At 37.4% G+C, this 17,149-nt stretch overlaps 1 protein-coding gene across 1 annotated transcript in view; it reads left to right on the top strand.

The window, feature by feature from the left end:
• Positions 1 to 17,149, top strand: part of GADL1 (glutamate decarboxylase like 1) — a 170,211-nt gene that overhangs the window by 96,581 nt on the left and 56,481 nt on the right. Inside the window, exon 13 of the mRNA XM_009201845.4 lies at positions 11,749 to 11,800. Within this exon, the coding sequence (XP_009200109.1) occupies positions 11,749 to 11,800 (52 nt within the window). The remainder of the gene's footprint in view (positions 1 to 11,748; positions 11,801 to 17,149) is intronic.

The following is a 17,149-nucleotide window of genomic DNA, read 5'->3' as shown; positions in this document are numbered from 1 at the left end:
TAAGAAATAAAGCTGTTATCACACTTGTGAGAACATTAGAAAAGCTCGAGAGATAGGTGCCAGACATTGCTACTTGAATAGGACTGAACTGCTAAACTTAGATCAGTGGTGGACAGGCCATAGCCAAATTTAGTTTTACATGTATTTTGCTGGGCTTATACTGCTTAGGGTTAACTTCCATGGTGTTAAACACTCAAACATTTAAATATTTAAAATGCTTTTTTAAAAAAATAGATTTCTCAAAAACCTGTATTTTTTGTTTTTCTAAAGTTTAGAATGTTCTCAATTCCACATGGTAACAATTAGCTGAACATGATGATGCCCGACTCTGGAGAAAGTCCCTTATCACTTCTTACAGTTAAAAACAAACAACAACAACAAATAAATCTAGCCTAATAGCATAGAGGTACAGACAACCTGGATTCAAGACCTAAGTCCTATGTGACTGGGGCAAGTTTCTTAATCTCTCTGCACCTCAGTTTTGTCCCAGGAAAATGATAATAGCACATATCTCAGTTACTGTAAAGGTTAAAGAAATGGATACATGTAGAACACTTAGATCAATGCCTGCGATGTCCTACATGCTATTTAAGTCTTAGTTATTATTTACTTAACTGCTTGGCCAGTATAGACATTAGGCTTTGAACTCTGGTTTGGATAGTCTTTCCTTCTTTACTCCCTGTTAACATTTCACTTGGAAAGTCATGAAGGACCTTCTTAGAGATTTAGAGCAATTTCTTCTTTCTATAGTGGGTATGGGTATTCTGAGCAACAAGCTGTCTGAAACCTAATGTCTTAAAACAACAATTGTTTTCCTCCTAGAGGTCTCAATGTTGGCTAGCATGACTTTATAGCATACCATAGTGGCTGGGGTATTTGAGTCTACTCCCCACATGTCTTTCATATTCCTTGATCAGCATGCTAGCCAGCACATATTCTTGAGATGGCCATGACAGAAGGCCAAGAAGGCAAACCAATTATGTAAAAGCCCACTTTAAACTTCTGATTGCATTATACTCCCTTGGTCAAAGAAAATCATATGGCTAAGCCCAATGTGAAGAGGTGGGAAGTACCCTCTGGCAGCTTTTAGCAGGAAGAATTGCGAAGTTACGTGGCGAAGGGCTTGGATGTAAAGACAGGTAAAGAGATGGCTTTGGCATTTTCAGAAGACGTTTAGAAGTCAGTAATTCTGGTGATTATGGGTATGAAGTAGTTTGAAAAACCTGTGAAAGTTATATGAGGACTCTTGGTAGTAAACGATGGAAACATTAACTCAAGGTATTATAAACAATGGTAATTTAAGGCTGTTAAGACTAGTGTAGTGATGACTTTTGGAAGGCTTGGTCTAGGTGCTTAAACAATATCAGCAGTCTTCAGTCTCTCTGCATCTTTCAGTTCTGCTTTCCTTCAGGTTGAGTTTATTCCTATGGGGGAAGGTGGCTGCAAAGAGTGTCAGATCTCTGTTCTTCCGGGTTCAAGATCAAAAGATAAAGTACTCCTCTCTCAACAATCTGAGGAAAGTTTAGTTATTTGAGAGTGAGGTATATATCCATCTCTGAATCAGTCATGGTTTCCAGGGCAATGTGATGCTCTCAGTAGTAATGATGACTCACCTGCTCTCTCTTGGCACTGGGTAGAGTGTCAATTCCTTTTATAGAATGTGTACTGAGCCTAGATGACGAAGGTACCTTTGTCAGAGATAGGGTTAAAGTGCTTCTATTAGAAGTGGGGAGATAACCCAGTGGTGAGAAAACAAGACGGTCTACGGTCTACCATAAATTATTTATAGCTGCTCACTAAATTAGAAGTCCAGGAAGCTCTGTTCCCTTTTTGTGGATTTTCTTGCACTATTTAAATGGGGTAGAATCTCTGCATTATTTTGTCTAAGCTTTGAAATAATTCAATGGGAGCTGTTTTGAAATAAGGTTAGATATAAATATTTTACGATCGTATTTATTATAAAGTTAACATTCATCTCAGGGTGGAATTTAGTTTACGGTCTAAGAATACTTTCTAATTTTTGCAGAGAAATATCACAGGAGGATAAATGTTAACATTTCAATTCAACAAACACTTATTGTTTATAAATGTTTGTCAAGTTGAATTGAATTAACATTTTAGTGAGCATTGCTGCAGACTCTGTGACCTATATTTAAATATTTGAAAAATAATCCCTCCTCTTTCCTGCTGTTACTTATAATAGTTTTTTTTGGCTTAACTTCCCACAGTCTTGATATCCAACAGTCTATTCCTGGGGTGGGCAAAAGTCTGCCTCCAATGCCAAGGAAAAGGGCAGAGTACTTTGAGGCATGTAATTTGGTATGAATGTGAAATTATAAACTTGAGAATTTCTCTACAGTAAGATTTGTAGTAAATTAGCAACAGAAGGGCTTTATTTTCATGGTTTCTTTTCAAATTACTGATTCATTTGAAGTTCTGCTTTTTAGGAAAAACAGTATTTTCTCAATTCTAGGGTCTCTTGCGTTTGCGCTTAAGCCTATATGCAGTGGTGTGGCCGTAAATTGGCTTTCAGAAGGAAAAGCAAGCGCCAGTTGTGTCTTCCAATTTTCATGGTGCAAATATTTCTGTCACAGCAAATTGCAAGCTACCAATGGTTGTAGTTTATGAATTTCCTGAATATTTAACAGTGGACTCTCAACCACTACAAACTAGCTCTAGAACACCACTGGTTCTGTGGGCCATAATCTTAACTCTTCCAGCCATAATCTTAACTCTTCCAGTCTTCTAACCACGTGCATAATGTGAAGTAGCATAATCAATTCAAAGACTCTCAGGGTCAAGATATTTCCCATGAAGCTCACTGATGTCTGGCAACTGGCTTCAGAGTTTACCAAATCAAAAGCATTTCACCCATGGTTGGAAGGCTCCACCTGGAATAATTTCTAAGTCACAGTAGTAACATTGTTTTGTTTCCAAGAGGTGTAACTTCTTTCAGTAGATAACTCCAGCAAAGTAAAGCTGCATGTGATGATTGTTAGTATTTGAGGAGCACGTTATTGGCAGGATCTTATAGCTAAAACATCCACTTCCCTAGGCCCTAGGTCAGGTCTCTAAAATACCGGAAAAGCTGTGCAACTCCTTTCCTTTGAATTCCATAGATTAATGTTTCTATATTCCTGAATCTAAATGGAGTTTAACTTTGAAGTTTTTATATTGACTAAGATTTAAGGACGATATTTTGATAGGCCAGTGATCACTTGCACTGATAAGATAGCCTTCATCTTCCCCTGGGAAAGTAAGAGCAGACACTTTCAAGAGGACAATGATTCCAGTTTCATGGGTTGTCAGAAATTTAGCAAGAAGGAAAAAATTAGTGCCTAGGAGACCTCTAAGGCTTTTTCTAATTTTCATTTGACCCTGTCAACCCAATTGAAGAGAGAACATTTCTCCCAGAAAATATTAATGGCTAATATGCTTTTTTTCTTTGGTTTGAAAATCAGCGACACTGAGAGCCTAAAGCAACATGTGATTATTGAGCATAATTGAAACTCAGGGGGCTCAGGTTTAAAACCACCACTATGGCAGAAAACCAGTGACTGTATATTTCCGATATCTGCCTAGGAAAGTAAAAAATGTTTTACTATACAAGGTTACCCTGTTGCTGAGGGCACCTTCTAGGCCTTTGTGATGGCATTCAGGTTAAATGGATATCCACTAAAGGATAATTTTTCAAGCAGGCCTAGAAGAGTCATGTCTGTAAGTCTTTTCAACAACAGCTCAGGAACTCCCAACTCTGCTACTTTGTTTGGTCTCCCGAGTATCATTTATCTATTCCCTTGACACACAATCTCTGCAGTCTCTCAGATGGAAATCACTTCATAGACTTGCATGGATACTGAGGGGTTTATTGCTATCCATATGGAAAAGGTGAGCAGTTACACAATGGTGCTTTTGTGCCAGTGTACTTCTCTAGGTGATGGGAGGTACAGAGTCTAGAAAACTAGGGAACAGTCTTTGTTTTTATTTTTATCTGTATATTGGTGATCTTTTTAAAAGTTACAATTACAGTAGAATAGAGCACGTGGGTGTCTGTGATGAATTCCACAAGCCATGTGATATGTGCTGATATATGCAGAGCATACGGAAAGCAGATGGAAAAATCTCAGGAGTGCTGGGACACTCAGTGCATCAGAAGAAATTTCAAATGGGAAGATGAGACTAGGAGAGAAACTTGGTCCAAAGTGGTCCAGGGAGGCGCTAAGTAGCTGCTGAAGAAAGGGACTGGAAAGGCTATTTTCAGAGCGAAAAGAATGTCTTGCAAAAGGACAAGAGAAATAAAAACAAAAAGCGGGGGACTTATATAACCAATCTGAGAACTGAGATTCTCTAATGTTAGAAGCATCGTTGTAAGTAAAGGAAAATTGTTTTGTAGCAAGTTTATCATTATTGCATATGCCAAGATCAAGCCAGAATATTAATGTTATTACCACGCGGTAGGATTGGTGAAACCTCTTATTTTTCTCTCTTCTATGCCAAGGTTAGTGGAAGGGACAAAGAGTTTTATGAAGTTATTATTGCTTTTCGAGTCCACTTACTTGAATGCCTTTTGATAGTAGTTTATGGTTTCGGTATTATGTCCCCAAACTGAACGTACCTTGTTTTCTGGCTTCCACCATATACGATTAGTTTATTAAATGTATTTTGTCTTTAGGCTGTTTTCATATATTGAAAACAAGAGTTGTGAGGAATAAATCGTCCCTAGAAACATAGGCAGAGGTGACTTCAAACATTTTGGCTTTCCTCCCAACAACTCATTTCATTTAAGCATTTATTCAAGAAGATAGGGTACTTTATAGTAGAAACACTTCTAAACCAGCATTTATGAAAGTATGCTGTGGCCAGTAGACTTCCAAGAGATCTTAATAGATGATCTCTCAAAAAATGGTTCCATGGTTAAATAAGTTTGGGAGATGCTAACTGCTATATTATCCCTCTCTTGGAAATTCAAAGTACTCATTAGGACATTTAAAATTTTGAGAGGGCCTGTAATATAGAAGCATTTTTTAAAAAATTGTACTTTAAGTTCTAGGGTACATGTGCACAACGTGCAGATTTGTTACATATGTAAACATGTGCCATGTTGGTGTGCTGCACCCATTAACTCATCATTTACATTAGATCTATCTCCTAATGCCATCCCTCCCGCTCCCCCCACCAATCCCATGACAGGCCCCGGTGTGTGGTGTTCCGCACCCTGTGTCCAAATGTTCTCATTATTCAATTCCCACCTATGAGTGAGAACATGCGGTTCCCCAACTATTAGTTTAGGGGAGGGTATGTGGCTCAGTCAACAAGATATGGTGAAGACGTCACTGTGTAAGATACTGTGAAGACTTCTGGAGAAAATATTCTTACCTAAATAGAGAGAACTTAAGTGCTTTTGCTATAGCCCCCTCCACTCTTGGGACACTGCTGTATAAGGATGGGACATATGGAGTTGTAGCAGCTGTCTTGTGAACATGAGAGGAAACCTCCCTAACACTGAGCATGGCTAGCTGAAATTATAGTAAATAACTGGTTCCTGATATTATCGAACAATCCAACCAGCTTGACAAATGGCCTTATGAATTAAGCCAAGTATACTTTTTTGTTCGAGAAGGGCTTATTCTGTCACCTAGACTGGAGTGCAGTGGTCCAATTATGGCTCACTGCAACCTCCACCTCCCAGGCTCAAGTGATCCTCCCACCTCAGCCTCCTACATAGCTGGGACCACAGATGTATACCTCCACACCCGGCTAATTTTTGTATTCTTTGTAGAGATGGGGTTTCACCATGTTGCCCAGGCTGGTCTTGAACTCCTGGACTTAATCTGCCCACCTCAGCCTCCCGAAGTGCTAGGATTATAGGCATAAGCCACCATGCCTTGCCAAGTGTACTTCTAAGTGTAGACAAAAAATCTAATTGATATGCCTAGCAGTGTTCAAACTTATTTGATAGTAGGACTTTTTAAGTGGAAAACCTATTAAGATGGTATACCATGGAGCATAGTTTGAAAATTCTGGTGTAAGACCTTTGTTATCATAGTTAATAGCTGCATCCCCTCTTGCCTCAAATCACCTCTTTTCAACTCAGCTGGAGTGTTACACTGGGTGTATCAGTCCATTCTCATGCTGCTAATAAAGATACCTGAGACTGGGCAATTTATAAAGAAAAAGAGGTTAATGGGCTCACAGTTCCACGTGGCTTGGGAGTCCTCACAATCATGGTGGAAGGTGGAGGAGGAGCAAAGGCACGTCTTACATGGCAGCAGATAAGAGACTTATTCACTATCATGAAAACAGCATGAGAAAACCCACCCCCATAATTCAATTACCTCCTACCAGGTCCCTCCCATGACCCATGGGGATTATGGGAGCTATAATTCAAGATAACGTTTGGGTGAGGGCACAGCCAAACCATATCCCTGGGCTTTACAGGCTCTGAGAGTGACTGCGATAGGCACATTACCCCAACACAAAGCCCAGATCTACACGGTTAGCAAAAAGTTTTAACCGAAATAATTCAGCTCTGTTTTAGGATGCCTTTCCCCCAGGAGCACCTTTAGCCAGTTTGACAGAAGCATTTTAAAATGATACTATGGTTAATACATGTAAGTTTTGTGTAGCCATAACTTGTTAGGGAAGGATTTTACCAATTTTATTGTACGTCTTTACATGCACGAGGAAATGGAGGCAGGCTCAGGAAGAGTTAGGAATTTGCCTAGATTCAAAGTTATTTAGCTGCACAATTAGAATCTTATAGTTATTCCCAAGATTTCTGGAGAAAGCTTTCTTCATCATAGCCTCAGTTCAGGATGAAATCATAGCATAAGCTTTTGAGTTAACAGATTGCCAGTACATTTGTGCCTGAAAAGGTGAGAAAAAGGATGGTTCACAAAGCTTTTCTCCTATAGGTAGGAAGTATATACATCTATTTGTTTTATACTTTTTAAGTTCTTTTTCAAAAACTATACGAGAAACCACATGTGTGAAACTTTCAAAAGATATAAAAAGCGAATGGAAAAGCCCTCACCCCCATTGCATCTTCTTTCCCCCTCCCTCAGGTAGACTAAATTTATGACGTATCCTTCCATATTTTGTTTGTATATACATGTGGATTTTTAAAAAAATGTTTAAAAATTGAATCACATATCCCCATTTCTCAGAACCTCACTTTTATCTTTTACTAATTTATCATGATCATCCTGTGCTTTAATTGAAGTAGATAATTCATTTTAATAGCTGCGTATTACATTATGTTGCTATAGTACATTTTAATTCACTATTAATTTCTGAATATTAAATCTTGTTTCTAGTTATTTTGTATGGAATATACCTATACACCCACAGTACAGAGATTTAGATATAACAGCATATATGTGCACATATTTATATGTACCATCTATCCTTGATATTGATACCTTTTTTCTTGGTAGACCAGCATTTCAAAACTGGTTTGCTCTATAAGAAGATATGAGTATTATTAAAAGGTTTGTAGCAGCTTTCTATCATATTCTCACCACCACTGGAAATTGTCACTGTAAAGTTTGTTTCCGATATCATCGGGAAACATGGTTAATACAGGAATCCTTCATTTCATGTGCTTAACCTTATTTTCCAGATATTGTGTTTTGGGGGGTTTTGTTTTACAAATTGAGGGTTTGTGGTAATCCTCCATTGAGCAAGTCCATCAGTGTCATCTTCCCAACAGCATGTGCTCACTTCATGTCTGTGTTAGGGTTTTGGTAATTCTCATAATAATGTTTGAGTCATCAGTTCTCTTTGATGTTACTGTTGTAATTGTTCTGGGGCTCCCCATAGAACGTGCCCATAGAAGCTGGAAAACTCAACATTTATTGTGTGTGTTCTGACTGCTGTCCAACTGGCCATTCCCCCCATCTCTGTCCTTCTCTCTTCAGGCTTTCCAATTTCCCGAGACAGCAATATCAAAATGAGGCCAACAAATAATGCTACAATGGCCTCTGAGTGTTCAAATGAAGAGTCACATGTCTGTCACAAACTAGAAATGGTTAAGCTTAGTGAGGATGGTATGCCAAAAGCCAAGACAGACAAAAAAGTTAGGCCCCTTGTGCCAAATAGCCAATTTATGAATGCAAAGGAAAAGTTCTTGAAGGAAATTAGAGGTTCTACTTCAGTGAATACATGAATAAGAAAGCAAAACAATCTTATTGTGGATACAAAGGTTTTAGAGTTCTGAGTAGATCAAACCAGGCATGACATTGCCTTAAGCCAAAGCCTATTTCAGAGCAACACACTAACTTCCTCCAATTCTGCGAAGTCTGAGGGGGTGCGGAAGATGCAGAAGGAAAGTTAAGAAGCTAGCAGAGGTTGGTTCATGAGGTTTGAGCACAGAAGCTGTCTCCATAACATAAAAGTGCAAGGTGAAGCAGCAAATGATGGAGAAACTGCAGCAAGTTATCCCGAAGATCTAGCTAAGATCATTGAAGAATGTGGCTACATTAAACAGGTTTCTGATGTAGGCAAATCAGTCTTATATTGGAATAAGCTGCCACCTAGAAGTTTCATGACCAGAGAGAAGTCAATGCCTGTCTTCAAAGCTTCAAAGACAGGCTGAATCTTTTTAGGAAGCTAATGCAGCTGGTGACTAGGTTGAAGTCAATGCTCATTTACCATTCTGAAAATTTGAAGACTCTTCAGATTTATGCTAAACTTACTCTGCCTGTACTCTGTAAATGGAACAACAAAGCCTGTGACAGCATATCTCTTTATAGCATGGTTTACTGAATATTTGAAGCCCACTGTTGAGACATGAGACTTACTGCTCAGAAAAAAAGATTCTTTTCAAAATATTACTGCTCATTGACAATGCACCTAGTCACCCAAGAGCTCTGATGGAGATGTACAAGGAGATTAATATTATTTCCATGCTTGCTAACACAACATTCATTTTACAGCTCATGGATCAAGGATTAGACTTTCAAGTCTTATTTAAGAAATATCACAGCTATAGCCTTACAGAATATATAAGTGATTCCTCTGATGGATCTGGGCAAAGTGAATTGAAAGTTTTACGGGTTTACTCTTTTATACACCATTAAAAACACTGATGACTTATAGGAGGAGGTCAAAATAGTAATAATGGGGATATGGAAGAAGTTAATTCCAACTCTCGTGGTTGACCTTTAGGGGTGGTAAGACTTCGGGGAAGGAAGTCACTGAAGATGTGGTGAAAACAGCAAGAGAACTAGAATTAAAAGTGAAGCCTGAAGATGTGACTGAATTGCTGCAGTCTCATGATAAAAAACTTGAATGGATGAGGAGCCTCTTCCTATGGATGAGCAAAGAAAGTGGTTTTGTGAGAAGAAATCTACTCAGTGAGCATGTTGTGAATCTTGTTGAAAGGATAACAAAGGATATAGAACATTACATAAACTTAGTTGGCAAAGCAGCAGCAAAGTTTGAAAGGGCTGACTTCAATTTTGAAAGAAGTTCTGCTGTGGGTAAGATGTATTCAAACAGCATTGCCTACTACAGAGAAATCTTTTGTGAAAGAAGAGTCAGGCAATGTGGCAAACTTCATTGTTGTCTTATAGTAAGAGATTGTCAGTCACCCCCAACCTTCAGCCCTTTGATCAGTCAGCAACCATCAACATCAAGGCAAGACCCTCCAGGAGCAAAAAGATTACAACTCACTGAAGTCTGAGATAATCCTTAGCACTTTTTAGCAATAAGGTATTTTTAATCATGGCATGTGCATTGTTTTAGATATAATGCCATTGTACACTCAGACTACAGTATACGGTAAATGTAACCTTTATAGACACTGAGGAACCTCCAAAATTGTGACCCCCTTTTACTGCAGCATTCACTTTATTGTAGTGTTCTGGAACCAAACCTACAATACCCCAAGGGATGCCTGTATTCTTGTTTTAATTTGTACTTCTTTGATTATTACTGATTTTGAATACCTTTTCTGGTATGTATTGAGCAATGAAATTGCTTTTTATGAAAGCTAGCCAGTGTGATAAAAGGTTTAAAAACTTTATAGCTACATCTTCTGAAAAAGTGTTCAGAGAATGGCGTACATAGAACATCTAGTACTTTGTGAGCGTGTGTGCCCGTGTGTATGCTAACATTATTGCTCAAAGATTCCCATATTACTAGTTAATATTGACAATTTTAAATAAGATATTGTATATTTCAATGATAGTATCTATATGCAAACATCAATATTCAACCTAATATAAAAAGCTGTATACATTTGGAAAAAGGAACTTCATCTTACTGTATTCCATATTCACATTATAGAATGGCCTTCCTAAAATGATGTAATTGTCCCTTCTTTCCAGTTTTTATAGTCTGCATTTTTTCATGTTTAATGATTTTAATTTTTACAAAAACCATTTCAAATTAGAAAAGAAGATTGTATTAGTCCAGTTTTACAGGTAAGAGACTTGAGGCCCAAGAGGAGCATCATTGTGTCTTTAAATATTAGTTGAACATTTATGATTTAGTGACAGGATCATAAGATCATAATTCCATTACTAGAATCTAGTTTACAAAGGCATTCCTTATGTTTGGTGTGTTTTTTTTTTTTTTTTGCTATTACATATAAAAATCACAATAAATGCTCTCACAAACATTTCTGTCAGTGTCTCTATTATTTCCTTAGCCTTGATTCCTAGATTTGAAGTACCGGGTCAAGTGTTGTGAACATTTAAAGGCACGTGAATCGCTAGTTTTTCAAGGCCATTTCAGACTTTTCTTTTGGTATAGACAAAAGCCAAGCCTAAAAGAGAGGAGTCAATGTTATTATATAGAGCACCATGTTCTCAATGCTATTTTAGTCTTTTCTCACTCATATTCCATATTTCATCCATGCCCTTTACACTTAGGTGTGATAATTCTCTTTCCCCCAACATCCAAAATGACTTTATAGATATTCTATCAATGGCTACAGCCCACTTTTTTGCCCCCTCATATTCAGGTAATTTATTTTTTCTTGTATTTTAAAAGTTTTGGGGTACGCGTGCAGGTTACCTAGGTAAACATAAACCACACAGTTTGCTGCACTTATCAACTCACCACCTAGGTATTAAGCCCCACATGCATTAGCTCTTTTCCCTAATATTCTCCCCTCATCCTCCCCTGATTGGCCCTAGTTATGTTGCTCCCCTCCCTGTGTCCATGTGTTCTCATTGTTCAGCTCCCACTTATAAGCGAGAACATGCAGTGTCTAGTTCTCTGTTCCTGTGTTAGTTTGCTAAGGATAATCAGCCCACTTTTAACATGATACTGATTATCAGTCCTCCTTCCCGCTGTGCTGGACTAAGATTATGTTGATCTTCCTTGATTTTAAATGAACTTACAAGCAGGATTACACACCAAAAAAACCTCTTTCCTCCAAGCCAGCTATTTAATATAAGTGCCTATGTTAAATCCCCGATTTAGGATATGAAAGTAAGACCCACATGTTCAGAGATATATATCCAACCTGCTTTATCTAGCTTTTCACACCAGGGTTAAAGCCTGACGCTAACATGTGAGATAAATCTCATCATCAAAAAGATGCATCTTTTTACTCAGGCCAAGGAAATAACAGTAGGTCTGGAGTATTTATCTATCCATAGCTCTGCCTATACCTTGACCTTTATCTGTATTTTTCTTATCGCCAAGCCCTGTCTCTGAATCGGTTTTGTCATACATCATTCATGTTCATGACATTTTTACATTGCAGATTATAAATATTGTGACTTTTAATTTTAGGTACCTAGTAGATGAAATCAAGAAAAGAGAAGGATTCAAGTTACTGCTGGAAGTAAGTGATTGCATAATTATGCTTGTGATTTTGTCAGTTAACAGTGATGAAGGTGGTAATTTTCTGATCTGTTATATATTTCATTGGTTTTTGTGTTGCAGACTTAAAAAACAAGTCATTAGTTTAATTCATAGAGTCTATTATGTTAATTTACTCTATTAGTGAGTACTTTTCCTTTGTTGGATTCACAGAGAATATATACTTGCCTTTAAGTATTGAAAATTAAAATGCTCATTTACCAAGGATAATATTGAATAAATTATAACCTCTATCTTGATATATAAATTGCATAATGATTGTACTGCAAATATTCATCTGTGATGTAGTGGTGCCTGCATGTGAAAATTAAGTGAATGTACAATACTGCATACAGCTTTCTCTTTTTATAAAATAATGAGAGCATATTCGTTTTGGAGCAACGGGAAAACAAGTCATTTTGTCGACGTTGTATTGTTTGCTATGTGTAGGAAATGAGGTTGTTACAAAGCTAGAGAATAATAAATTGCAAGGTTATCTTAGATTTTGTTATAGTATATATATTATAGCAGTTTTTAACCTAATGTAAAAATAACCTAGAGATTCTAGTCTTGGAGCCTGTGCTATATATAAGAAATCTAGCTGGCTGGGCATTGGTGGCTCATACCTATGATCCCAGCACTTTGGGAGGCCAAGGCAGGCAGATCACCAGGTCAAGAGTTCCAGACCAGCCTAACATGGTGAAACCCTGTCTCTACTAAAAATACAAAAGTTAGTCAGGCATGGTGGCTCATGCTTGTAAACCCAGCTACTTGGGAGGCTGAGGCAGGAGAATTGCTAAAACCTGGGAGGTGGAGGTTGCAGTGAGCTAAGATCACGCCACTGTACTCCAGCCTGAGCAACAAGAGTGAAACTCTGTCTCAAAGAAGGAAAAAAAAAAAAAAAAAGCAAAGTAAAAAGAAAAAGAAATCTAGCTTTTTTGGGGGTATTTATTCAATAAGATGCATTGAACAATTTACTATGTGTCAGGCATGGTTCTAGGCACAGGAGATAGAAAACAGAAAAGGGGCCCCGATTTCATGATGCTTACATTTGACTGGAAAGTGAAACGCACTAAATAAGCAAATTAATTAATAGGGAAATCAGGTAGTAAGAGTCTTAAAATAAAACGTGTTCATGAGATAATCTAGTATATAAATTAGACAATGTTATAGATATATTATTGTATTAGGGGGAAGAGGGTAAAATGCTGAAATGGGGATGGCTTATTTGGTTTGGGTAATCTGGGTAGGGGATTTTAAGGTTATCTTTGAGCTGAGACCTGAATAAAGAGAAACAGCAAGCCATGCGGATATTTGGGGGAAAGACATTCTGGTAGAATTGGTAAACAACTGCAAGGCTTAAAGCTGAAGAGAGTTGTCTTTGAGCAGGCAAAAAAAGTTGTATTGAATGAAGGGGAGTGGGCAGCAGGTGATGGAATTGGAGAGGTGGGCAGAGACCAGATCAGGTGGTGGTCAGGTAGGTCAAGGTAAGGCCTTTCGCCTGTATTCCAAATGTAGTCATTGGAGATGTTTTAACACAGGGGTTTGACTTGCATTTTAAAAGACGATGCTTGATGTCATGAGAAGAGAGGAATGTTGAAAAAGCAATAGTGAAGAGAGGACAAGATAAAAATAAGGAAGACAAACTTGGAAACTGTTTTTAGTAGCCAAAGTGAAATATGACAATAGTCCTCAGGGAAGTTTGGGAAATACTTTCCAGAGAATCTAGACCATGGATTCCACTACTCGTCTACAAAGGAAGCACCAGATTAGAAAGTTCTAAGCTTCCAGAGTTCCAGAAAGCTAGAGATATGGAAGATCTTGCATGCATTCCAAAATAGTTAAACAACTTTCTGGTAGTACTAGAAAGACGACAAATTTAGAGCATGAAAAGTTCTACAGAACAGACAACCTGGTTTCTTCAATAGGCCAGTGACGTGAGGAAAAAATAAAGGAGGGAGTAGTGATAATCTCTTTAGGTTCAAAGAGACCAAAGAAGCAGAACAACCAAATAAAGCATATAGACCTTGTGAAATCCCAGTTTGAACAAGCCAACTGTAAAAAGTAATTCTTGTAACAGTTGGGGAGTTTTGAATATGAACTGGCTATTAGATGGTGTCAAGGAATTGTCAATTTTGTGAAGCATAATGGCATTATAACTATGTAAGAAAATGTCTATAGTTTTTAGAAGTACATACCTAAGCATGTATGGGAGAAAAAGCAGTTATTTTACTTGAATTGAGTTTGATTACTTTATATTTTCTCGGGTTTGAGTTTCCTATTTTCTCAAATTTGAGTTGTGTTATTTTCTCTGGTAATGGGAGCTATAGTACTTATGAAAAGTCCTGTACACATTAGAATTGTACAGTCTTTTGATAGAGCTGAAAGTGAGAAAAAAGATGGGCTGATTAAAAAGTTGTTTATATATTCTTCCTAAAGGTTTAGAAAAGAGAGGAACCACTTACCATTATCATTAGGAAATTGCAAACACTGAAGCCCTTGCAATGAAAGCTAAGGTAGGATTTAATTATTAGTCAGCCTTCTGCCCCTGGATTTTTCATCTGTGGGAGCCAGCTGGCCCACAAGCAGTGAAGGTGATTTTCTAAATGGTTTTCCAGAATTCCTGCTGTAAGAATTTTTGTATGTGATCTGCATTTGCCGCTTTTCATTACAGCAAGAAATAAAGCGGAATTTGACATTCAAGGTCTCATATAAGTTGATAGTCTTTTTGCTTATATATGGCATTCGTATGTCTCTATATGTACATGTGTGTATTTGAGAGTGTGAGTACATGTGTCACTGTTGTCTAACAGCAAGGAGAAGGTTAAGTGGAACATTGGAAATTGTAGATGAACATAAGACAATACCCAGGACTTGAATTTTTTTTCCTGAAAAGAACAAAAATACATTTCCTGAAGATGAAAGTTATTTTAAGTGAATTCTGAATTATTCATAGGCCTCTGAAAATCATCTCTTTTTCTGTGTTGGATCTAAGATCTAATAGACATTTCCTAGAGGTATATTCATTCTTAAACTATCATTCACATATTTTATTTTCATCTCTTGGGAGAGTCCTAATTATTCAACTTTTTTCTTTTCTCAAGGTCTACACTAGGAGTTATTAATGTTTCATCAACTTTGAGCTACAGAAGATCTTCGAGGACATATAGTCAACTTCCTGCACGATGCAGGAAAGCTATCTTAACAGTATCTGTTAACAAGTGGTCAATCTCTGAATACTTCCTATTTGCAGAGAATTCACTAGTTCATTCCTCTTCCAGATAGCTCTAACTATTCATGTTCTAATGGTGAACCCACTAATATGTATCAAGCAATTGTGTTTTCTTTCATTGTTATCTTGTTATATAGTTTTATTAGATTACAACTACCTCCTAATTGCTAAATCCAATGCATATTTTAATCATCTTGCTGAAATTCTGTAGCATCATGTTATCCATTTACTCCATCTCTTGATAGTCTTCCCCTGTCTTAGTTTCTTTGATTTCCTTTCCCAGTCTCTCATTCCATGTGACTTGTTCTTTTCAGTCTCCACGTTAAGGGGTCTTTTCATCAGTGCACCCCCTTAAATATTCTTCTATACTCTGTCATCTTTGGCCACAGTCTCCCTGAAATTTCTTCACATCCAGAGCTTTGTTATCAATTGCCTCTTTATATCTCCTCATCCTCAACTTAGCTCCTAAACTCTAGGCCTTTGTATATGAAATATATCCTGAAATTTTCACCTAAGATGCCACAGACACCTCAAATTCAACATTTCTAAAGTTTAAGTGTAGTATTTTCCTTACCAAAATTCTACTTTCTTCTTTTGGTCATTAGAGCTATGATCCACCCAAGCCAAAGTCTTGATGTTGTTCTAACTCCTTTTCTTTCCCCGCTAAATACATCTTGAACGCTTAGTCTTCTCCACTCCCAAAGCCACTGCGCCTTAGTTCAAGATCTCATCACTCTTCAGGAGGTTGGTACTATCTAGGTACTGTCTCCTAACTTGTGTCCCACTTCCAGTCTCAGATCCCTCCAGCCTAACCTCCACACTGCTGCTAGAGCAGCTTTTCGAAAATGAGATCTATTTCCTAGAGTAGTGAAATTCTCCAGTGACTCCGTCTTCCTCTAGAATCAAGCCCAAGCTTCCAAGCATGTCATATATGAAGTCCTTCATGACATAACTCCCATCTGCAATTCTAGCTTCACCTCTCTTCAGAACACCCTGTCCTCTATTCATTCCAAGTTCAGAAAGTTAGTCATTTTCTCATCCCGATGCCTAGTCAATATCTGTAACACAAACTTTTGCTTATTAAGTTGGACACCTTGGTTACCCCTCGTTGGACATTATTTAATGTTTCCCTTCAAATATATTAGCAAGAAATTAACAGTGATGTACCTCACTAGTACACATTTTAATGGAGCTACTCATTCACTTTAAAAGACATCTCTTTTTACCATTATGGCCCCAAATAATAGTCACTGACTACAGGTGCTTGCTGTGTGCCAGACATGGTACTGAATTTTGAAAACACATTTTTTCTATCATCATCAAACCAACCCGGTGGAGCAGACATCATCTACATTTTATAGTTTAGGAAGCAGAAACTGAGAAAGTTTGATACTCATTCCAGGAAAGATCTGATGAAGTTGAAATTCAAAGCCACATCCTTCCAACTCCAAAACTTAAGGCTTTTTGTGCTATCCAGTGCTGCCTTTGAAATTTTTCAAGTCTAATCTTAACACCTATAAGCTTGAAGTCAATTAAAATTCACCATTCCAGCTTTTCCTTCAGTCTATATTTGCATGATTGAATCTGTGTGCTGGATTCTGCATATATATTTATTAAAACAAAACAGTGCTAGCTTTATTATTCTGATCCAATGACATTATAAAGCAACGGAGATTAATTTCTTTTGATATGACTCAGAATGTGAGCTGCTGCTACCTCTTAGTGACCACTAATTTCTTTCCCAAATGGTCTCAAAATTTGATAATTCTTCCTGAAATTGATAAAGAACTTTATATATTTTTTGTTTGAAAACCAGTATAAAATGTATTCAAACTCTTTTTAATGGCACGTTACTCTTTTGTTGTGAATTTTTAAAGATTATGATAATGCACTTGCTGCTACGGAATTTTTGTACCCTTCACTAGACACGTGGACTCCTGCAATACCTTCCTAATTTTGTGGATTTTAGAACAGACTAAATGTGTTCTCAGGACACCCAAGTAGTCAGACTTTCATATATGTAAAGCAATTAGAATTAAGTGGTGTATAAATGATTTTACTCTGAAAATACTCAGTGCCTTGAAGTCTCTTAAAAATTAT

This window comes from Papio anubis, chromosome 2, assembly GCF_008728515.1.
Source record: "Papio anubis isolate 15944 chromosome 2, Panubis1.0, whole genome shotgun sequence".
Taxonomy (NCBI): domain Eukaryota; kingdom Metazoa; phylum Chordata; class Mammalia; order Primates; family Cercopithecidae; genus Papio; species Papio anubis.
The sequence above is the reverse complement of the archived record's forward strand: the minus strand, read 5'-3'. Positions and strand labels throughout refer to the sequence as shown.